Below are 24,560 nucleotides of genomic sequence, written 5' to 3'. Positions count from 1 at the left end.
ATCCTGTCAAGTACAGTGAACTGCGCATTCGTGCCTTGTACTTTGACTAACACATCACACAAGAGGTACATAAGCAAGAGTTTTTCTTCTTTAAGTATGTTTTTCAAAGAAAAGATAAAATTCTGTTCTTCTGTGATTTGCTGAATAGGCTAGAAATCCACAACCTAATTTTTCAGTTTTGCTTGTAGTAACTTTATTTATAAATCTGTGATCCACAAGCACACAAACTTTTAATCTTTAGACATGTAATTTGTTCTATTAAAGGTAGTGGAACTGTTGATCTGAATGAAAATTATGTGTAAATGTAAGAATTCATAGAAAATTTGGATCTATCCAAGCTGGAGAAGTAGGCTGACAGGAGCCTTATGAACCTCAACAAGGACAAACCCAAATGCCTGCACTTGGGAAGGCACAGCTCCTTGCAATGATACAGGCTGGGAGCTGACAGCTGGGGAGCAGCTCTGTGGAAAAAGCCCTGGGGGCCCTGCCGGGCAGGGACAAGAGCATGAGCCAGCGGCGCCCTGGCAGCAGCAAGGGCCACCCACCTCCTGGGCTGCAGGAGCAGAGACAGTAGGTCAAGGATTCACAGCAGTGTATGGCAGGAGGGCAAGAGACAACAGGTATCAGCTGGAACAAGACAGGTTTGGCCTGAATATACAGAAAAATGTTCTGACTGCGACGACAGCTGCCAAAAGATGTTGCGCAGTCTCCATCCTTAGAGGTTGTCAAGAGTGGGTAAGGCAGCTACTCAGATCTCGTGGCTGACCCCGCTTTAGCAGACGGTCGGATGGGTGACATCCTGAAGTCCCTCCCAACCTGAGTTTTCCTGTTCCCTAAGACCACATCTTCTATGACTGAGAAGATCTTAGTTGTTTGTGCTTTTGGAAAGAACGCAGCCTAGAAGAGTTATTCGAAGAAGCATACGACCTATTTATCAGTTTTACCTACGCGCAATCCGGCCCGTATAAATGAAGAGATCACAGTTTTGGCCGCTTCCCTCAGGACTGTAACCGCGTTGGAAACCGTGGGCTCCCGAAGCAGCCACCAACCGCTTCTCGGCAGGTTAAGAGTACCCTCTGCCGGCTTCAGGCGGGCGCTGCCAGAACCTGCCGCGAGCCACGGGAGCCGCACCGCGGACAGCCCCATCGCAGCGCCGCACAGCTGTGCATCTCTGCCAGGGGCAAACAGCTGTGCAGTAATTCATCATCTACAAAGGGCGCGCCTGAAGCAACACCGCACCACGCCCGCCGCACAGCTCTCTTCCCCAAACAACTGGAATTCCAGAGCTGTCATCCCATTAGGATGCCTGTCTTGTCAAATAGCCTGTCAAACGCCATCTGTGTGAGGAGCTTTAACATAAAAGAAAACTTATTCCGGGGACACTCTGTTTGTTTTGAACATGAACAGTGTGCAATGAATTGATAACAGAATTACGTCCTAAAAGACAGAACAGCTTGTGTCTTAATGACTCATCTTTCTCCCTTGCGAGCTCACGGGAAGAGTTTATCCAGCTCACACTGAAATCAAATTTCTCGTTGCGAAGTTGACATCAGGTAGGAAGAATTTATTTTAATCACTGCATATATTATAATGTGTAATGAAAAAAGAAAGTTACGAAGTACTTCAATTGAAAGGTGTTTATTAATCTATATATGGCACATAGGTCTATACATACCTACCTACAAAAGTATTTCTTTATAAACATAAGCATTTAGATGTATAGATGAATAAATTAAAAATGCAGCGGAGACACAATTCTTTATTTCCTAACCTGATTGCTAAGGAGAAGCTTGTGCTTCAGTCTAGGCTCTTGGGCAAAATTATTGAAGAGCTCCAAGAGATTGCCACTGATGGCGGCTACCATGCCAACCCTTTCTGGTGGCTGCTTCCTGCACCCGACAACTGCTCATTCCCTCTTCTCCATTCCCAGTGATGTGTGAGCTTTTTATTTGCCAATGCTGAGCAGCCACAGCTGACCTTGCTGTTACTTGATAAATAAATGAAACAATAACTTTCTTAAAGTATGTCACAAAGCCACTGAGGGGACACACTCATACAGTAAGAATTTTGAACTTCTCAAGAGCAAGTCACAATTGATCTTAGTATTGAAACTACATGTTTCGTTGCTGCCAGGAGTTATGGCTACCCATTTCCTTTACATAACTGCACTTCATATGAAAATGTCAGCTGTTGTTTTGCTTTTCTAAATGGTAGTTTCTGGACCTCTTTGCTTCACTGCTGGAAAATGTGACATTGCTTAGTCCAGGAACCAAGTGATTCGAAAGCAGACTGAAAAACTGCATATTATGTTAAATGTCAAAGAGGAATCTCAGTTCCCTGAATCTGTTTCTCTTCCACCTTTTACAAGGCAAAGTTCTTATATAGGACCATCTTGTATGTCTGTACCTCAAATGAGGCCATGAATACACCTGCATTCAGGAGAGTTTTTATTTATTGTGCTAGTCATTAAACAGAATTACTATCAAATGAGCACCTGACAATATCTTCTGATAGATAAAATAATAGGGAATGATGGAAAAGACATTACCTCAGCAATTTCATAACTAGATACTGCATTTCCAAATGGCATAGAGCGAATAATTCCACACTAGCAAGGGAAGAATGAGATGACCCGCAAGGTCTCTCCTGTTAGAATACTAAATAATTTATTCACGCATCCCTTTTTGGGGCAGCCTTCTTTATCTAGGGGAAAAAAAAAAAAAATGTAGGTCACCTTATTTTTTTTGTTTTAAACTGTGTGTTCCTCCTTCCTCCTCCTCTTTCTCCTTTATTAAAAAAAGCGCCTTTTTTCTAAAAAAACAATAAGAAATATTAAAGAAAAACAGTATTGTTTTGAATTAGAAATTAACTTCTTACAGGTACACAGAATGCGCAAGAATAACAGGATCCAGACCAGATTCCTCGAAGACACTGAAAAAATTATTGTGAAGCAGAACTGATTTAATTTAAGGTACCTTTTCTTTTTCCCTGAAGGACTATAAATATCCTTAGTACAGGTATGATATCTGTCAAAAAGAGGACAGAAAGTACTGGGTTTATACAGTTATTGCATATATAGTCCACCAAAATTATATACTACGTGGACATTATGTATTTGCAAAACTTGAAGTACCATCATCAAAGTATCCATAATTTCTCAGGTATGCTTAGAAATACTGACATAGCAGCCCCAAGATGTATTTAAAGATGACTGTTCCAACATTAACAAATTTAACCTGAGCATTCATCTTACAGCTAGTATGAAATCCAACTTTTTACTTTTTTCCTTTTAAAAAAAAAAATTAAAAAAAAATTATTTCCCTCTTGGACCTACTGTGCCCTGTGAACACAGAAGAATTTAGCAAGAGAGGAATGTTCCTCCTAGCTGCACAACTTTCTAGCTACTTACTCAAGCAGTTCCTTCACTAGTGGATGCAGTGGTAGATGTGGATCCTACATATCGAATGCTGTGATGCAAACTGGGGAATGGATGAGGATTAGGGAATGACTCTATTTAACAAAAGCAAACCAAAAAGATGACCCTCAGCCCCAAAGAGCCTACAGTTTCCCTACTGACAAAAGCTAAATTAGGAGGGTCAAATTCAAGAAAAAAGGATCATCAAGTAGAGAATATTTTTACCTCAGCAGTAGACCAACTAGTATAACCAAATACCGTATTGCCATCAAAGCAACAGCAGGATCATAACCCTTGATGTCAGGAGAGTAGACCTTGGCCTGTTCAGGGATCTGTTCGGAAGGGAAACTAAGGCAGACAGCCCCAGACAGAAGGGTCCAGGACAGCTGGTTGATTGTCAGTGATTGCCTTCTCCAATCCTGACGCATTGAGAATCAAGCAAAGGTGGCAGGAAGCTGTCATGAATGAACAAGGAGTTCCTGACTAAACTCGGGACGTAAAAAGGAACATGTGAGGTGGAAACAGGGGCAAGTGACCCAGAAGGAATACAGACACTGTCTTAGTATGAAGGGATGGGATCAAAAAAGCCAAAGCCCACCTGCAGTAGAACCAGGAAGGAATCTGAAGAGCATCAAGGGCTGCTGCAGGCATGCCTGCAGCAAATGAAAGATGGCAGAAACCATGAGGCCACTGCTGTGAGCGGGGGACCACGTGACAAAGGACACAGAAAAGGCCAAGGTACTCAATGGCTTCTTTGCTTTGGTCATTACTAGTAGGATTTGCCTTCAGGATTCCCAGGCCTGTGGGAATGTCTGGAACAAGGAAGACTCACCTGGAGGAGAATCAGATTAGGGAACATTTAATCAAGCTGGACAGACCGCAAGCCCGTGGGGCCTGATGGGACGCACCCATTGAGTGCTGTGGAGGCTAGCCCAGGCTACTGCAAAGCCATTCGTGATCAACTTTGGAAAGTCATACCAATTGGAAGAAGTTCCTGAGGACATGAAGAAGGCAAGGTCGTTGAGTGTCTGTTCCTGAAGATACTCAAACCCCAAGTAACCATGGTCCTGAGCAACAAGGTCCTGCTCTAGCTGACCCTGCTTTGAGCAGGGTTGTTGGACTAGACAACCTCTGAAGGCACATTCTGTCCTCAACCATTCTGCGATTTTGTCTCAAAATCATTTTGCTTACATTCTTGGCAGTAGAAAAGCTCAGTTTTGGTCAAGTGGCAGAATAAGTTCTGTCAGCAGCAAGTATAAGTGTGAAAGAGTTAACTGGGTCTCAGGCACATTCAGGAGACAGGTCGCCAACTTCCTTACAGTCCAACTTCAGTGGACAACCACAGCTGATGTGATCAGGACTCGCAGCTCATGGTCATAACCCCATACTAGCAAATCAGGCTGATGCTAGGCCAGGCCAGGCCCGCTTAGCTCAAGGCACAGGACACCACAGTGTGCCAGGAGCAGAGTAAAACAGTATGTATTTAGGTTTACATTACAGTTTAGATTTATGTAATCACGCTCTCTGCAGTCTGGACTTCTAGATTCCACTCTAGGAGCCCAGCACCTACTAGGCATGAGCAAGGTGCCAACCACAGCTCTAATCTGTTCTAAGGGCCAGACTTTGATGTCTACATTCTAGATAGCCAAAGTCAAGCAAGCTAGATATGTGCTCCTAGCCAAAAACACCTCTCAAACCTCCCCCATCCAGGACACGAATGAGCCTAACTTTTCATTCCTTTTACAGAAATTGCATGTAATCAGCAAGTTCCATCTACTGATGATACCTATTTCCCAAAAAAACACCCACCAAAAAAAGCCCCCACACACCTAAAAGAACACACAAACTTGTGTGACCTCACTTGTTTCTTTTGATGTGTGGCCAGGTGTAGCCTTGCACATCTGGTTGTTATTTGACCTAGTGGTTAGAGCCCTCTCAGAAAGCAGGAGAAATAAATCCAGGTCTAGGTTTCTTACGCCTCCCAGCAGATTATCCCAGGAGATTCGTCTGCCTTCCAGATTGTAGGTTTAAGAGGTCTGAATTCAACAGGATTAACAGCGACTCCTGCTCACCCCCAAGAAATTCAACAAACACAGGGTAATAAGGACATGCCCGTCATTTCAACTACTTTACATATAGCAGTGTGTGTAACACAGAACAATCAGCAGACTAGAAATTAAGTTTTATTATTCCAGCCCTGTAAGAATAAGTATTACCTTGGATACCTTTAAAAATAATTTTAAAAAAAGTTAAAACGAAGACAGTAAGGCTACATAAAAAGAGCTCTAATGCAACAAAAATACAATTTCAAAGGTACTTTCAAGTAAGAAATCTACAAGTGCAGGAAGGAGGATCTGGGAAACGCCAGGCCTGTCAGCCTGACCTTGATGCCAGGGAAGGGTATGGAGCAGATCATCCTGAGTGCCATCACACAGCACATGCAGGTAAAACCAGGGCATCAGGGTCAGCCAGCATGGGTTTATGAAAAGCAGGTCCTCCTTGATGAGCCTGATCTCCTTCTATGACAAGATGACCTGCCTAGTGGATGAAGGAAAGGCTGTGGATGCTGTCTGCCTGGACTTTAGTAAACCCTTTGACACTGTTTCCCACAGCATTCTCCTGGAGAAACTGTCTGCTCGTGGCTTGGACAGGTATACTCTGCTGGGTTAAAAACTGGCTGGATGGCTAAGCCCAAAGAGTGGTGGTGAGTGGAGTCACATCCCGCTGGCAGCTGGTCACAAGTGGTGTTCTCCAGGGCTCTGTGCTGGCACCAGCCCTGTTTAATGTCTTTATCGATGATCTGGACAAGGGGATCGAGTGCACCCTCAGTCAGTTTGCAGATAGCACCAAGTTGAGGGGGGAGTGTTGATCTGCTGGGGGGCAGGAGGCTCTGCAGAGGGGTCTGGGCAGGCTGAGCCGATGGGCCGAGGCCAATGGTAGGAGGTTCAACAAGGCTCAGTGCCGGGTCCTGCGCTTGGGTCACACCAGCCCCACGCAGTGCTACAGGCTTGGGGAGGAGTGGCTGGAAAGCTGCCTGGCAGAAAAGGACCTGGGGGTGCTGGCTGATGGCCAGCTGAGCATGAGCCAGCCGTGTGCCCAGGTGGCCAAGAACAATAGCATCCAGGCTTGTATCTGAAAGAGCGTGGCCAGCAGGACTAGGGAAGCTGTTGTCCACTTATACTCAGCACTGGTGAGTATATACACCTCAAATAACTGTGTTCAGGTTTGGGCCCCTCACTTTGAGAAAGACATCGAGGTGTGGAGTATGCCCAGAGATGGGCAATGAGGCTGGTGGAGGGTCTGGAGCGCAAGTCTTATGAGGAGCGGGTGAGAGAACTGGGGTTGTTTAGCCTGGAGAAAAAGAGGCTCAGGGGGGATCTTATTGCTCTCTGCTGCTACCTGAAAGGAGGTTGTAGGCAAGTGGGGGTGGGTCTCTTCTCCCAGATAAAACCCGATAGGACAAGAGGAAATGGCCTCAAGTTGTGCCAGGGGAAGTTAGACTGGACATCAGGTCAAATTTCACTGAAAAGGTGGTCAAGCACTGGCACATGCTGCCCAGGGAGGTGGTGGAATCGCCATCCCTGGAGGTGTTTAAAAACCATGTAGGTGTGGTGCTTAGGGGCACGGTTAGTGGACTTGGCAGTCCTGGGTTGATGGTTGGACTTGATCATCTTAAAGGTCTTTTCCAATGTAAACAATCCCATGACTCTAAGAAAGAAAATCTAATAATACTAGTGCAAAAGAAAGACTACTACATTAGCATCCATTAAAATCTAAGGGAAATATAATCTTAATTCTAAGAGAAATCTGAGGAAAAAAAAATCCTTGCAAATGCATTTGAGCTCTATCTGCAGATCATATTTGGATTAATATTGGAACTGAAACCAGAAAGTTAGATATGGTGTTGGATTAATATTGGAACTGAAACCAGAAAGTTAGATATGGTGTGAAATGGCTGAAAAAGATGAGAAAATTTCCATTTTGATCCAAGGAAGGAAAAAAAAGCAGACAGTTGCTTTGAATAACCTCAGAAGTTTCCTTTCAGAACAGATAAACTACAATCTAAGAAAATAACTCATGCCAGACTGATAGCCAGGGAAGGAAAGGGAGGAGTATCAGGTCAGCTAGGACCATTATGGAGAACTGTTTTGTATTGCTGCAATGTATGATCCAGAACTGCTTGGGGTTTTTTTAAAGGTTTTTTTTTTATATTTATTTTTTTTTTGTCTCTCCCCATGCATTCTTTTCAATTAGTCACTTGTTAAGGCAGTCTTGAATTATTTGTAATGCTAACTTTGCGTTGTATTAAGAATAGTCTGAAAGCATCTTGAAAGACAAGTTGCACTCTGTCAAGAAGAATTAACATGCACGTAATGCTGTATGCACTGGGAGCTTAACATTCAAAATGTGATTTGGTGATTTTCACCATTCTTGGTGCTTTTTCAACTTCAAATGTCAGTTCAAAGGCTAATAAAGACAATTGCCTTACTGAAGAGTACCTCTCCCATACGTACTAGCATGATGTATGATCAGTCCTTGTCAATCATAAAAAGTGTTCTGTTTGTACAATATATCCCACATGTTCTAGTGACCTCTGTCCTGATCTTGTCTATAACCTATGGACTTTGGCACATCTCCTGAGAGAATTTGAAGCCTTTCAGGTGATCTCTGACTTCCTGAATTACCTAATTCATCAAGTTTTTCTGCAAAACAGACTACTTTTACCCTACTTGTGAATGGATGGTATTACACTTTGCATAGAACTCCGTGCCTATGAGACACATGCTGGGAATTCACACCAAAGAATAAATTCAGTATTATATCCCAATACTCACATGAAAAACATTTCAGCACATGCTTTGATTCCTAAGTTTAGACACCGCAGGAGGATTTTGGTATACATGTGGCATACTTGAGAGTGCTTTACTGGCACTCTTTAGAGCTTTAATTGAAACAAGCAGGTCTGTAGGTTTGCTTGTTCCTGGATCTTCTGTGGAGTACAGCTATAACCTTATCCCTTAAAGTGGCTAGAGAGTACCAAAACATTGCATTTCCCATTGCAAAAAGTGCTTAGTCTAAGGTTAAGAAACCCCAAAGAAGTAGCAAGGCAAACTAGCAAAAGGGATGCCATTTTTAGTTGACACTCACAGTATGAAGTTTACAAAATAATAGGCGTGAATCTGGAAGTTCAAGGTTTACCTTGGTATTTATGACAAAGTACCTAACCAATACTTCACTTAGGCATAAATCTTGTTTGTGGGATCTCTCATATCACTTGAGGTATTTACTAACCTATTCATATAATTGGACATGAGACCTGTAATTCCAGGCAACCCTAAGTACAAAGTCTTATACTACAAAACGAGATCTCCCTACAAGGTAATGAAAAATTTAATGGGAACAGCTCGCTTTTTTTTAGCGCTAGGCTGTTGACACATGCAGTAGAAAGCGTTCCTACCCTGGACTGGTTTAGTTAACCCAAAGTACTTGGCATGCACTCTGTTTCTGCTAATCAGTTTAAATCCTGCTCCCCCATCCCCCTCACTGATTATGAGGGGCAAAACCCAAAACAGCCGAGAGTCCAGTTTAAGGTTGGGGGTTGGTGGTGGGGAGGAATAAATCAAATCAAAATTTTTATTTCCAACCTTAGTAATCACAGTCTGAAGCAGTAAAATGAGGATACAGAATAAAACCAGAGGAGAGAGGACTAACTCCTTAGAAACTCAGCACTGAGAGGCATAAAGCAGTAGCATAGTGTCAAGTATTTATCAATTATGCAACTAGGTCAATATTCCTTCAGAGAAAGCTCTAAATATTTGAATTTACCCTTCTGGGCCCCTGACTTAGCAAGTTTATTCAAAATGATTCAACGCAGAGCAACAGGTACTAACAACTGGGGGGCAGGAATTGATGTCAGAGAATTGATGAAAAATATATTAGTGACTACTAATACCCAGGTACCACATCCATATGTTTCCTAGGAAACAACACTACAATGGTTCTACTGTTGTAATGAAAGGCTGAAAACATTATTCTCTGGAACCGAACAACAGTTTAGTTACAGCGGACTATTCTCATTGCTTTTGCAGGTTAGACTAGGAAGAGTTTCTCCTCTCTCTCACCAAAGAAAAAACAAACTCTTGAAGTTTTTGTTTTCATTGCTTCATCCCAGAGTTGAGCTTAACTAGAACAGATTCAGTTAGGGCTTTTTGTCTAGAGCTTTGGGTGGGGAGGAACTGGAAAGTAAATGCTTCCACAGTGTAGTTAAGAACTTCACCAGGTATCCCTCTGACTCCCAACTAACTTGAAGGGAGCTTAGAATACCAAGTTCTTCTTCATATGAGGAAACATTATTTCAAGTTTGTAACATTAATAGAAGAGTTTGTACTTGAGAGACAATTCTGCTGATCATGAGCTGACGGTAGTTCTTAAACAGAACTGACATTTCATATTACTATTAACAAGGACCATTTTGTCCATTATGTGGAACACCAGGGAGTTAAGTGTCAGTGACTGAGCGACAATGACAAACTACCCTCCTATAAGATCCTTAAAGCCTATTATTACTAACCGGCTACACATGTACTAAAAAAACCCTAAAGATCCTCCAGCTGTATTCCCTGCGCTCCCCAAACTGCCTACTTTTTCCTCCTTTTAATTTAGCACTTACTAAATAAAACACCTACCCTACAACTTGCAAGATACATGGCACAGTCCCATCTCTGGCAATTGCAGCTGAGAAAGCAATGAAGTTTTCATTCTCAGACTGGCAAATTAAGAAACAATAAGATGTAATAGCTGAAGGAAAATAAAGAAAATCGTTACAGATACTTCAGTAATTCTGGGTATTTAAACTACAGCACACAAGATCAGCTTAGACAGGTTTTAACATAAGAATCCAATGGAATCCTTTCACAGAAGTATCTATTGCTGTCCCTAAACTGAACCGTGACTTAGTCTGAACAAAGAAGTCTTCAGTAGTATACAAGTTTTTGGCCTGCACTGCCCAACAGGTCAATCCTGTTCATACCTTTTTTTTTTTTTTAAACTTCCCCTTACCTCAGGATACTGTTTCTAATTTCTTCATAGCCAAGCCCAAAATATGCTGCTCTTAGCTGTATTCTGCAATCCCACCTTCTGTTCCCTGTATTCAGCATTGCAATGTATTCCAAACCTCACTCACTTCCGTCAGACTTCTAAGTACTGGGGGTCCTTCGCTTATTTACAGCTGTGATGGGCCTGCAAAATATAAGAGTTTTAGCTCTTTATCTGCCTTTTAAGCTTAGGGACCACATGTAGGAAGTTGTGTCTATGCTGTGCTTATTATCTTTGCCTCTAAAATGGCAAAAGAGATAAAATAAACTGATCATAGTATGCTTGCTCTGAAAAAGACAGGAAGCTATTACATGCAGCAGCAGACTGTAGTTAGTCGTGTATCCCTCAGTCCTAGCGTACTTGCGTAACATCTGGGAGCTACCGAGTACAGGTGTTAGCCAAACCTACTTTTCATCACTGTATAAAATAATTCATGTACTTTATGCAAGTATCTGCAAGAAAGACATAAGTTTCCAAAGGTAGGAAGACAAGTTTGACATAATTCTTTCTTCAGAGGAAAGTGTGTGTTTGTTGTGTTTTTCTTTCTTCTTTTTTATTTTCCCCTCCCCATATACATTCCAGTACAACTGAGTGCTGGAATTCAGTGCTACATTGAAATACAGTGCTTACAAGGTTCTTTTTTTTTTCTTTTCTTTTTTTTTTTTTTTCCACTGCCTAAATGAAAAACAGACATCACAACCCAGCAAGGTACTAACACCTTAAAAAATTTTAAGGCACATTCCAACAAAATAAACTTTTATTGAATGCAGTATTAGGCATTCTATTTCATTTAAGGGAGCAGTGCCTCCCCCCCAAAGAGATTCCCTTTGACAGTTTCTGAAAGCTGTATTTCAGTTAAAGAAATATTTCTCACGTCAAGAAACAACAAACTTGAGTCTAAATTTTTCTTGATTTATGAAGTGCAACTAAGTCCTTCCAACTGATGATAGTTTTCAGTAGGCACTAGAAGGAGAGGCCTGCAATTTGTTTGCAATTGCTGGGAACAGTGTTATGTTAATTCAAATTTTGTACCAACCCATCTAGAGTATTGTTCTTGAAGAATTATATAAAAAGTGCCATTTGAGAATAAAGAAATGCAGCTTAAAGAGCAGTTTATCACCATTTAAAAAACAAAATCTTAATGGCAACCTGCATATTTAATACCATTTCCACAGTACGTCAGCTAGCAGAGGCTTAGTCCAATAATTTAGAACTTTAGATAGGAATGTCTTTTCATTCTGAATGCAGATCATAAGTCATCATGTCCAGTAGGTGATGGCTCAGTTATTCCACTCTGTACTTCCTCTCCTGTGAAATTAAGTATCATAATTAAAATACAAATGTATTATTATACAACATAACTTTTGACATTAGGAAATTTTTAAACAGAAACCCAAATCAACATATTTATCAAGACTAGAGAAGCAATGAAACCATTCTCCTAGTCTATAAGCTTATTGGTTTTGTGTGGGTTTTTTTTTTTCTTTTTTTCTAGATGCAAACAAAACATTTCAAATAAACTGGAACGACATTGTTAGTGGAAGAAAAAAGCAGCATAGCTGTTTCTATTCTAAGCTTTTGTTTTCAGCTATTCACAGTGACCTTCCTCCTTTTCACATGACCTATCAAAAGAAATTCTGGTATTTAAAAACAAAAAGCAAGTATTACTCAGAATTGTTTTCTATAGTGCAAACTACTCAGTTCAGATGTTAAAAGTGCCTTTAAAAAAGCTGAGCAATTTTATTATATCAGCAAAAGCATTAACCTAAGGAAAAAGCCAAGCCAATTTGTCAACTTCTCATTTTGCTGTTATTATCATAAAATGTCAGGCCACATTTAAAAAAAATCATAGTAACTGCGTGAGCACCTGCACAGGAAAAGCATGGAACTGATTTTAAAGAACTACTAACAATGAGTACTGAAAGTGTAAGGTCTGAACTGAATGGCCTTGAGTAGCAATGCTACACAGATCTTTACAACTTACTAGTACAAGATGGAAAAAGCAGTCTTGGGGGGGACACAGAAAAACCCAAACAAACTAAGAAGTAGAAAGAAAATAAAAGGTATGAAATTGAGCATCTCTCATGTATTCTCCTACAACCTTTACTGCAAAATAATCCTGTCTTCCACTTTGGAATTATAAAAAAAAAGCCTTGACAAGAGTAATGAAACACTAATGAACATAACTCTGCCCATAATGTGTCATACATCCTAGAGCAAATTACACATGAATTTCTTGACTGAAGATATAGATTAAGTCAAGCAAAATGGATCCCTACTACTGAAAGATAGATGTCTTCTCCATATTCACCTTCACACCAGCTCTGCCACTTACGGGATCACAAAACAAATAAATTCAGCTCATTCATCCAGCAAAAAGTTCTGCTTAATCTTCTGAGATTTCAGTGAGTTGAAGCAGCTGGCATGCAATCAGATAAACTCTTGAGCCATTACAATTAACAATAAAGGAAAAAAAGGTGGGGAGGAGGAAGACGTCCTTTTTGTCATCGCAGTAATCTGCTAGTTCACTTCATGTAATGAAGCTAGACACTTCAGTGACTTGCAAACACAACCGTAAGTAAAAAAATACCAACACATGAACAAGACAGACATTTAAAGATTCCACTATCTTTAAGCAAGAAAGCGTGCATGTCAGAATGTGGCCTACACCACAAACTACTTGACATAGACCACAGCAGTAGAAAGATCAGGAATTATACAGGAGAGTTTACATGCAACTAGACCCTTTGACAGAAATACAGCTCCAAGTTGTCAATACAGACTGTTTTTCAAAAAATCTGTCATTGAAAAGCCACTTGCCTGTTTTTACAGTTTGAACACACGTTCCGTCCTTATCTTCAAACCCTTCTGAACATACACACTTGTAACTACCTGAAGTATTAACACAGTCTTGATTCTCTTTCACACAGACCTTTTCAGGAAGGCTACATTCATCTATATCTAGAGACAGGATAGGGAAAGAAAGAGTCCACTGCTGTTATCTTGTTATAAAACTTACTTGTATTCAGTCATATAAACAAAATTCTATTCAAATATAACAAACACCGAGGAGCAGAACACTGCTTCAACAGATTTAACTTTTGTTAAAATAATCTGTTATGGTTCTTCATGATTTAGACTGTGCTTCAAATTTATTCAGATACTACTGTTTTTTTATGTTTTGCAGGCCCCTATGTGGAGAAATGAATTAAGCAACGGTACTTGTCTTAACCTACTGAAGAGTTCCCACAGCCATTTTCTATTGATGCCATCAAAGTACAAGTAAAGGGAAGGGAGTCTATAAATACTACATCAGAGTTAACAGCTACTTCAGATTGTGCGTACCTTCTGATCTTCCCCAGAAAGAAACTCTAATTTCACTCTTTTTACTATCACTTCACATAAAAAATCATTATGAATTAGTATCGTTTGAACAGACATTAATGAATTAACAGGAAGGCAACAGAAGCTACATTATGCTCCTGCCTTTCTGTTACAAAATAAATACAGATGCACACTTCTAATGAAGTAGTAGATAACCGACAAGAGACTCGTGTATTTGTTTCCTGAATCTGCTATAAAATACTTTGTTCCTTTTGTAGGAGTGTTTCACCTTTAAGCCCTGTCATGCCTATTAGCTCAATAATATAAAGGAAGTTATAAAGCAAGTCATTGCTGCTAATACCAAAATGACTGGGTTCATTTTGATAGGCTTGAAAACTGGAGCAGACAAACATGCATGTACTTAACAGCTCCCAAGCGTGGCTAACCAAAAGTGAGCCAACTGGTGTTCTACCATGTACTGCCAAATCCACCAACCTGTACACTTTTCATCTTCCTTCATGTATCCAGATGCGCAGGTCTTACACTTGTCAGAACCTTCCCCTGTGCAACCTACACAGCTGGCATCACACGCTAAAGATAAAAAAAATTTAAGTATAAAAATTCTGGTATCTGCTGCTTAAAGTACCACACTTAAAGTCAGTCATCTTAGCCACACAAGGAATCACAGAATGGTTTAGGTGGGAAAGGACAAAGCCTGCCTAGTTTTAACCGCCCTGCCATGGGCAAGGACACCTTCCACTAGACCAGGCTGCTCAAAGCCCCATCCAACCTGGGCTGAACACTTCCAGGGATGGGGCAGCCACAGCTTCTCTGGGCAACCTGCTCCAGTGTCTCACCTGTAAAGTATGTCTGTATCACCTCACAGTAAAGAATTTCTTCCTAATATCTAATCTAAATCTACCTTCTTTCAGCTTAAAACAGTTATCCCTTGTCCTACTGTCACTACACACTCCAACAAAGAGTCCCTCCCCACCCCTCCTGTAGGCCCCCTTTAGGTACTGGAAGGCTGCTATAGTCCCTGAAGCCTTCTCTTCTCTAGGCTAAACAACCTCAGCTCTCTCAGCCTGTCCTTGTAGGAGAGATGTTTCAGCCCCCAATCATCTTTGTGGTCCTCCTCCAGTCCCATAGAAGCAAGTCCATGTCTTCGTTATTCTGGGGGGGTCCCAGAGCTGAGCACAGTGCTCCAGGTGGGGTGCCACAAGAGCAGAGTAGAAATACCCAGAAATCTCTTGCTTTCCTCATAAAATAGGTCCAAAGCCTCATCCTCCCCATGCCCAGTCAGGACTGGACCACACTATACTAAAAGCCTGGTATCATGCCCTTTCTAGCATTACATTAGGATTCTAGATGATAAAGTGCAATAGCAGATTAAAAAGAAACCTTTGCATGAGAAAGATCCATCTGTGTTCAAACAGTACTGGTGATCTTTGCAAGGAGAAGTAGCACACTCATCTAAATCTGAAAGATAAAAAGTGATGTTACTTAAAATAGTAGTCACGATTAAATAGCCAGATTAATACTTCAGAACTTTGCTCTGAGATCTCTTAAGAACTGGTCCCCAGAAGCTATAAACTTCAACTGACTGCAATGAGAGTAATTGTTACAGTGAATTCAGAATCAGATATGCAACACGTCAGACACATGAGTAACATGGTAACATACACCATTTTGTTCAGCTTCAACTTACATTAACAAATCAAAACTGATCCTCAGAAGATATTTTGTGATGACAGTAACAGACATACCAGAAACTCAAGAGTTCAAATTAAATAAAACTTCCAGAATACCTGCCCATCCTTGTCATTTTCAAGTCAGTGTTTTGCATGCATTTATGCTTTTTATACAAATAGCATAACAAACAAGCAGACAGACTCCTCTTATGGAATACTGTTGATTTCTCTACTCCTGTATTACCAAACTATGGATCTTTTTTAAGTATTAAAAAAGTTACACAAATGTATACACATACACTGTTTACTTTTCAACACAAAGCAAATTGGAGAGAACGCCAGGTTACGGTTAGGACCAGTCAAGCTGAAAACCAGTTTTACCTGGGAAGTTAAAATATGCCAGTCTTGTCATTTCAAGGAAAAGGCACAACAGTATTCAAAACTAAAAGTCAGACAGAGAAAGGCTATTTCAGTCTCCTTGCTATCTATTTCATCATGCTGCTGCAGACATAATACGTACTAATTACTGAACCAATTTATACTTTGTCAATTGCAATGGTTTGGAAAAAAAACAGCTGCATAGAAGACAATACTAGATCATCTTAAAAATGCTCTTAGAAGTGTTCAGCAGCTGCCTAAGCAAGTACCACAGGAGCTGCAATTCAAGTCCTAGTTCTCATTATCACTTTTAAGAAGCAGTGTTCACATAACTTCTAAGATACTGTTCCCAGACATCATGTTAAGGGTCTTTAATGGGTCCCATTCAACCAGTCAGACAGAATGTGTTACTCTTCCCGTAGTGCATTCCTGCATTGGGACTATTTTTATTAATGGGTTTTTCCTTACGTGTTTCACATATACCTCATAAACCAAGAGAAATGCTAAGTTAGAAACAGGTAAGAAAATAATGGAAGTACTGAGCTTAATGTCTCCTGGCATTTCCCTCCAGTAATAGGAAGAGTTAGTGGGCCTGACTTTTAGTGAAATATTTGAACTCTTGCAGGGCCGAGCATTTATAAACATAGAGTAATCTGAAGATAATTGTGCAATTACTACAAAATATGTAGATAAGCTGAGAGAAATCCTCCAGTAGTTGATAAAGTAGTTAAAAATCAAGAGCAGAGCACTGTTTAGCATTCAAATCAACACAAAAAATGTGTTTTAAAAGGAACAACCTATTTGCTGCTATCTGTACTCCACTAAATTAAAAAGAAACACAGTGAACAGTTTGATAAAGACAACTATATTCACCAGGCAATCAGTGGGGATGAAATACTGCTTTCCTGCAACATGAAACAAGTTAGGAAAAGAGAGACTATGATCTATAAAAATCTAAACTGACAGAACACTTCCATAAAATACAGTAAAAGTCAATGTGAGGTCATCTAGTCTCACTAGATAACATTGCTACAAAACCTGTTTGAAGTCTACCAAACATTACTCACCCACACAAGCTGCTTCTTCATTTTTAATCCAGCCTTCTTTACAGTCCTGGCAGTCCTTGTTACTTGAACCAGTACAAGTTTTACAGGCAGTGTGGCAGGCTGAGGTAAGAGAAAACTACAATCTGAGTTTTGCTGAGAGATTCCAAGGCAAGTTTGGGCACACAAATTCTCAAAGAAAACCCTATTTAGTATCTTCTGGAAGCTATCTTATTTTAGCAGCTTGACCCTCCCCACTAACAAGATTAAATCTTGATGTGATGGAGGTATCATTTACAAAAACGCAACTCTATCCTAAAAGCAACCAAAAAACCCAAAACAATCCCAACTCACACACCCCCCAAAAAAAAGCCAGAAAGCCAAACCTGGCAATTACAGTCATCTGCACCACTTAAAACAGTGCCATGAAACTCTAGTGACTAGAACTACATGAGACTCCACACTCCCACCTAGCAAATCCTCAGGCTACTTCATCTGCCACTAACCACAAGCGCAATGTGTGAAATAATACTAATCTGAAGAATTTCAGAAGGAAACATACTAGAAATCCAGTTGCATATGCATATTTATATATACATATCTATATAAAAATTACATGCATAAGCAACACACAAATATAATATATGCATGTTATAGATTGTAATATAAAATAAATCATACAGAATCATACAGCCAAAAAGCCAACACAGATTGTGTCGAAAAACAATCTTATCAGACCCCATGGATTTAGCTGCTGCAGAATCTCATTCAAGATCTAAAACCAGAAGCAAATCTGCCTAACTTAAAAAGTTTTCTCCTAGAACCTGACTCGTTTCAAAAAATCTACATAGTCCATAGTACAATTCGGCTGTTTCCATGCCCATTTACTCCATCCAGTTAAGCTTATCTAAGACATGAGGAAAAGCTAGCTTTCAAAGTAGTCCCCTATGCAGCGATTCTAGCTCATTATTTTTGTATAATACTTGGGGGCTACGGGCGGGGACAAAGCTTGCTCTCCCTCCCTCATGACATAGATGAATTCCGCTTCTCAATTTAAAGGAGGGGGGTATTGGGGTGTGGGGGGTGGAGTGGTGTGCGTGAAGGCAGTCTGGACAGATGACTTAGCAAAACCTTAGAATTTCACCAAACTGACATGTCGTTTCTGGTTAAAGCTGAGTAACAAAACTGTAACTTTTTTGTTTTCACATTTGTCAGTTTCAATTCTTTCTAGTTTTGTTTACAAAAAATGAAGAAGGAAGGCAAAGATCTAAGCACCTGTCAAAAACTGTTACCTGTACAAACAGAATGCGTCTCGTTTCTCAAGGAACTGAAGTAACCATTAGAACAGTCCAAACAAAAGTCTCCAGTGTACTCCTTGTTACAGCTACATGAGCCATCTCCACCTCTGGTACCATCACCATCACAGTGGCCATTTCCATGGCAAGGTCTTTCTGATCCACCACGACAAGCTAAAAAGCATCAAAAATACTTTAAAATCAGATGTTAAAGGAAATTACTTCCTATTCTCAGCCACAAGCACCTGAAATCCCTCCCTCTTCAGAGGCAGTAAAATGTAAACAAAACAAAACAAAACCAAACAAGCAGTCACACAAAACCAGGATGTAATTTCCAACATCTTTTTTCCTTTGAGAGCAACTGAAGGGTTTGCCACAAGGAATGCTCAGTAATGCATTCAAGTATAAGAGTAACTCAAAACAATCTCCAGGGAAGTTTAGCTATAAATTTAATTTTGTGTAAACACCATAGCTTAGAATTTTATCTATTTTCCTAGCTTCCTGGCTAAAGTTAGTATCTTTATTTATTCTGGATTACTGAGGATGTTCACACTACAGTTGGAAAAAAACTACTAGCAATCATTTAGATTAATACCAGGAATTGGCACTTAATTTTTAACAATATAAGAGGCCAAAGCCAATCTCTAATAAGGTGCAAGGGTTTAGAGATTTATAAATTGTACAAACTTCAGGGGTCAAAATACCTCCTTTACTATTTTTGCATCAAAGACCTTAGTTTCACCTAATTGCCTCCCACCTGCTTTTATCCAATTTTTCCCATTGCTTTTTTAACTAATCCTCAGCTGTGAATTTCTTCATTTAATCCCCAACAGCATTTTGGCCATTCTACTCTTGAAACTGGTCAAGGACTGTTGTCTAAATAGCTTCTGAAAGGCCACCTAAACAATAAACTTGATGTCACAGAGAGGCTCCAAGCATGGGTCAGATGTGGATGTGAGCATCAGATCAGATGGATTCTGCACATGAAAGTAACCCTTGATAACTTTGTACAGTATTTCATGCCCAGAAAACTACTCTCCAGGCAGGATGCTCGCAAGGCAGCTACCTAACTATCAGGCAGCTGGCAGGTACATACTACACAGTACCTGGTATCTCATGCAAAACACCAATACTTCATGTATTTGTCCATGTTATGAAAGACTGAAACAGGCAAAAAGAACGTTATCTGCTACTGTATTTTTCAAAAGAAAAATTACCGAGGCAATCTGGTCCATAAGTTCCAGCAGGACAGCAAACTTCTATTGTTTCTATGCAAAACCACTTAAACAAATCAGGATACTTCTTCTTTCTGTATATGAAAGACATCAATTTATCAATAAAAAGAACAAAGATTCTTTAAAAGCCAACCAGTGCAACTGAACCTACACAATCCAGTAGATTAGTCTATCACACATGACAAATTACAAACGTATCTTTTCTATCTCTCTATTTATTTTCTATTCTGAAGATGATCTTATTTCAGGAACCATTTTCTAGAAGTCGTCCTCCAATATGGGATGAATTTACCTTTTAAACTACTACAATACGATTAACATACTCAAATTTTATAGATTAAGTTTAGGAAAGATGTGAAATAAGAGCAACCAATAAAATCAATTCGTCTTGATAGGTACACAACACCTTTTTGTATTTTAACACCCAATTTTTAGGGAAGGTTATATATATAGTTTACAGTCTTGTTTACTCCTTCCTCTTAAAGATAACTGCTGCATCTTTGTCTCAACTGTGCAGAAGATAACCCAGGAACCATATTAATGTTTGCTCAAATTACTGTCAAACTGATGACAGCTGCCTGTTAAATTCTCCTCTTATTTTTAGCATAACTCAAGTATTATTTTAGAAGGCTATTTTTTAACATTAAGAAGTTAGTTATGTGCTACTCTAGCACTAGCACACACACCCCCAATTAACAATGAATTCGCTAGGTATTATTTTGCAAGCAAGCATGAGGACTACTACAGTTCTAAACAACAATGGACAGATCTCAGCATCACACTGATGCTGAAGTCAAAGGCTTAGATACTCTGTAGCCCAACAGAAGTCTTCAGCAATTCCCGAGGCGCGTACAGCTTCTCTTTCCAAACTATTACATCTGGCTATATTGACTCCAAAGCTTAGGCCCTGAAAAGTAAATTTACTGGGTACCACATGTAACGTAACACCTTGTGAAAAGGCATCAAAAGGTATTCACAGACAAAGAAAATTCTTTGGAAACTACCACGGAAACAGAATGACATTCAGGTATCACAGGTTAAAGGACAGAAGGCAAAGTTAATCAACTGCACTCAAAAGATCTATTAAATACAGAAACTATCAAAAAACCCAATGCATTTTATGAATGGTTTTGTTTATTTTAGGAAGTCTACTTTGTCAAATTCTCCACTTTAAGACTCATTTCTTTCTCATTCTGCAAATTTAAGACTCTGGGTTGCACAGCTTGCCTTTCTGGAAGGCATGTCCTATAAAGAGCAGCTAAGGACTTTGGGCTTGTCTAGTTTGGAAAAGGAGGCTGAGGGGCAACCTCATTCCTCTCTGCAGCTTCCCGAGGAGTGGAGAAGCAGGTCCTGATCCCTTCTCCCTGGTATCCAGTGATAGGACACATGGGAACGGTTCAAAGCTGTACCAAGGGAGGTTCAGACTGGACACTAGGAAGCATTTCTTTACTGAGAGGCTGGTCAGACAGTGGAACAGCCTCCCTAGGCATAGTTGATGTCCCAAGCCTGTCAGTGTTTAAAAGGCACTTGGACAATGCCCTTAACAACATGCTTTAACTTTTGGTCAGCCCTAAAATGATCAGGCAGTTGGACTAAATGATCGCTTCCAACTGAAGTATTCTATTCTATGCTAGTCTAACATGCCAATTGAAGGGAGCAGAATAAAGTATACACAATCCTGTATAGTTAGGTAAAAGGATATAAAAAGCAATAAAGCAGTCATTAAGAGCAAAGTGAGTTATCAAAATTCCCTATCCAGTTATGAAATGTTATAATGGCTGTTTACTCTATTGAATTCCAGCTGATTGGGAATGCTGACAGTCTAAAGTAGTTAAAAAAAAAATACTTAGAAGAAACATGATTTGAAATTGGAAAAAAAAAAGATCTTAAGAGATCTAAATTCTACAATGCCATCCTTTCGCTAATTATAACAGTACATAAAAAGCTTAGCTGTAACAGAAATCACAGGCTAGCTTAGAAAATAGAAAAGTCAGCTGCTACACTACCATCCTCAAGAGTTTTGAGTTCTAGACTTATTAGAAGCAACTATTTCTTTGATTGCCAGGAGAACAAAATAATGTTTCAGAAAAAAAAGCAAACAAACAAAAAACCCACAAGAACCTGAGAATCCCTTGCAGTTTTATGACAAAGGAAAACAAAAAAGTAAACCTCAAACTTTCCAGTATTAGTTTGCCTCAAAACCCCAGTGGTAACTGAGTAGACAGTATAGGAGAAGCAAGACTGGATGTTTTGGTGTAACACTTCCAGAACTGAAAACAAAAAAGTACACAATACAGCAGCACATGCTATTAGAAGTCAGCCTGAACCTACCTGCACTCAATGGCAACTCCTGAAGGACAATGCAGAATCACCCCTAGTGCTATTGTTCAGGCACAAGATTTAACATTAATTGTTCATCCTCTTCGATAACTTTACCCACACAAAGATCTCCACAAAAAGATTTGATACTTACAGTTTGAACCACCATTTCTCTATATATTCTTCATGCTCTTCTACCATGTTATTACATTCAAAGTTACTACTGTCGCACAGGTTCTCTATGATCTCTACAAGACGAATTTCGCTGCAAGTGGAGAATGCAAACCGTAAGTTTAACTTAAACATTTGACACCACTCAAGACATGACAGAGATGCTAGACTTCCAGAAGCCTAGATACTTTATCAGTTTACTGTGTGTTCTGAATTAATCCCAAAACAAAGCAAGTATCAGAATAAAGAACTAATGAACATCACTTCAAGCAGAAAAATTAGAAGGATGTCCACAAGAACCACTTTGGCTTGCTTGCATTTATTATGTCTGCAGATTGTAGACCGACAGATTTTTAGCTTTCTGGCTAATTTTGAGTGCAGTATTTTTCTCTTAAGTTCAATGATACATTTCACGTATTGTCCATACTTGATACAAGCCCATGAAGCTCACTAACCCAAGTTTAGAAATCGCACCCTTACACCTCAATGCTCCAATTAATATTAAAAAGTGAATTTGAAATTTGGAAGAAAGATATTAGATCACTTTGCTTGGTAATCAAACATGTATACAAGAGTACTGTAATCTGCACCTTTTCTAGTTTTCTGTTTGGCACTGAAATAGTGACAACTCTAGGGAGCAGATACTGCTTTAATTCTAAAACAACTATTGCAATGCTCCACACCTTTTATGACTATTGATTAACTATTGACCATTATTTGAAATAACAATTTTAGGGTTTTAATAGGTAAACAGAAAAAAACCTATTGCGACCAATGTTGGTATTTACTTTTGTTGCTTTCACAAACAAGGCAAATAAAGGCAGTAATAAGGAGGCTTCAGTCTTTACTGTAATCTTTACGTTATAATGTAATGTTACCTTTTAAGCAATAAGAATTTAAGGCTTGGACATGTGAAACTTTAGCTGCAACATTCAATATTTAAGTCCAGACAAACACCGGTACACTCAAGTAATGCAGTGGACATAAAACATAGCTGAATGAGATGCACTGAGATAGCTCACCTGGACTCATACTTCGACAGTGTCTTCTCTTCCCAAGCAGTGTTCCCACCACCAAAGTTCTTTTTAGCTGTATCTGCTAATCCCTACAAATGAAAAGTACAAAAAGAGCGTAAGTTGCAGAGTTTGTTTCTCAAAAATTAAGGGCAATAGTAAAGGTTTATACAAAAGTTGTGAAAAGTGCCACGCAGAAACTTTGGTAAAGCTCTGATGCTACTGATCAAACTGTTAAGTGAAAGAAACAGCTAGTAACAACATGAGAAGTGAGAAAGCATATGTTACAGCATAACAGGACTGAATTTTCATAATGCATGAACAAGGCCTTGTTACAGTCTCCACTTATGTCGGGCACCATACACGAACAAAACTTTACACCCTTCTTTAAGTTCTCAGGAACTTTGTTCATCAGTTGAACAGCACCTCTACTTCTGTTTTGACAGCACTTTGCCCAAATTTCACCGTGTTGTAACTTCAACGCACAACTGTAATTCACCACGATCGACACAACTTCCCCAAGTCACAGTCAGTACCTGTGGAACCATCGCACCTTACAAAAGCCACCCGCTGCACGTCAAGCGGCCCAGCAGCCTACAGCAGCGAGCGCACACCCAAGGCACGTCAGAGCACCGGAGACAAGCCGAGGCCGCCCCTCGCTGCCGACACAGCCCGCACTGCCACGGCGCAGGGCCGCTGCCAGCGGACGCGGAATCTCCGGGGGCCGCCGCCCGCACAGCCAGCCCCGGCACCGAGCCATCGCCGGCAGCAAAGCCCAACCGGCTCCGCGGCCCAGCGGCTGCAGCCGTTACCGGAGCCGGGCGCGGACCGCTGCCGCCCGTCAGCCTGGCCAAGCGCTGCTGCCGCTGACCGGGCACCCGGCGGAAGCGCTCCCCGAGTCCGGGCGCGGGGCTCCGAGCTGCGGGGCGTAACGCCGGGCAGCCCCGGGGGCCGCAGACCCGCACCGCGCCCGACGGGCAGCCCCTCAGAGCGGCGGGCGCCGAGCGGCCTGCACCGCTGCCGCCGCGCCTCGGGCTGCCGGCGAGACCCCCCCTGCCGCCCCCCTGCCCCACGGCCCGGCCGCCGCCGCCCCCCCGCGGCCCCGCAGCCCACCTGGTTGAACCTGTCCACGATGCCCCGGCAGGTGGAGCACGCCAGGCGCCGCCGCTCGCCAGCGCCCAGGGCGGGCGGCAGCGTCAACAGGGCAGCGCAGAGCGCCAGCCACAGGGACGCCCGGCCCGGGCGAGACACGGGGCCCGGCCTCATGGCGAGGGGAGCCCCGGGGACGCGGAGCGGGGCCGCCCCAGCCGCCGCACCGAGCCCGCGTCAGCGCCGGCCGCGCGCAGCGCGCTCGCCCCGCCCCGGCCCCCGTAGCGACCGGCCCGCGAGCCCCATTCAGATTTCCGCGTCTGCCCCGCGCACGCCCCGGCCGCAGGCGCGCGTTGGCGGCGGCGGGGGAGAGCAGGGACGTGGCCCAATCGGCGCCCGCCACGCTCCGGACCAATCGGAGCCCCCCGCGTGCGCCGGGAGCCGCGCAGGGGGCGTGGTGGGGGGCGGTCTGAGGGGGCAGCGCTCGTCGGC

At 41.4% G+C, this 24,560-nt stretch overlaps 1 protein-coding gene and 1 long non-coding RNA gene across 3 annotated transcripts; one reads left to right on the top strand and one right to left on the bottom strand.

Moving 5' to 3' along the window:
* The first annotated feature begins 1,227 nt into the window (after positions 1-1,227).
* On the top strand, positions 1,228-14,320 carry LOC129784719 (uncharacterized). Of its 2 annotated transcripts, none has more exons than XR_008747733.1 (3): positions 1,228-1,341; positions 2,880-2,971; positions 13,698-14,320. It is a non-coding gene; the product is annotated as an uncharacterized LOC129784719 (long non-coding RNA). The 2 variants fall into 2 exon arrangements; XR_008747734.1 differs by having other exon boundaries at positions 1,232-1,553.
* On the bottom strand, positions 11,250-24,417 carry CRELD2 (cysteine rich with EGF like domains 2). The gene is made up of 10 exons (XM_055807723.1): positions 24,093-24,417; positions 22,989-23,071; positions 21,950-22,060; positions 19,459-19,550; positions 18,239-18,415; positions 16,971-17,069; positions 15,236-15,313; positions 14,330-14,425; positions 13,331-13,471; positions 11,250-11,818 (listed from the first exon to the last, which is right to left on the bottom strand). Exons 1-10 carry the CDS (start codon positions 24,243-24,245, stop codon positions 11,760-11,762), a joined length of 1,089 nt encoding a protein of 362 aa, XP_055663698.1. The 5' UTR covers positions 24,246-24,417; the 3' UTR covers positions 11,250-11,759.
* Between the last annotated feature and the right edge of the window lie 143 nt (positions 24,418-24,560).

Source organism: Falco peregrinus, chromosome 6 (genome assembly GCF_023634155.1).
Source record: "Falco peregrinus isolate bFalPer1 chromosome 6, bFalPer1.pri, whole genome shotgun sequence".
In the NCBI taxonomy this organism is placed as follows: domain Eukaryota; kingdom Metazoa; phylum Chordata; class Aves; order Falconiformes; family Falconidae; genus Falco; species Falco peregrinus.
This window is presented reverse-complemented; position numbering and strand designations above follow the sequence as displayed.

Coding starts and splice junctions, on each gene's coding strand:
- CRELD2 (XM_055807723.1), bottom strand. CDS start 24,245: ATGAGGCCGGGCCCCGTGTCTCGCCCGGGCCGGGCGTCCCTGTGGCTG. Junction 19,551..21,949: donor GAGAAATGGTGGTTCAAACT/GTAAGTATCAAA, acceptor TTTCATATACAG/AAAGAAGAAGTATCCTGATT. Junction 17,070..18,238: donor GACGCATTCTGTTTGTACAG/GTAACAGTTTTT, acceptor CTCTTACCTCAG/CCTGCCACACTGCCTGTAAA.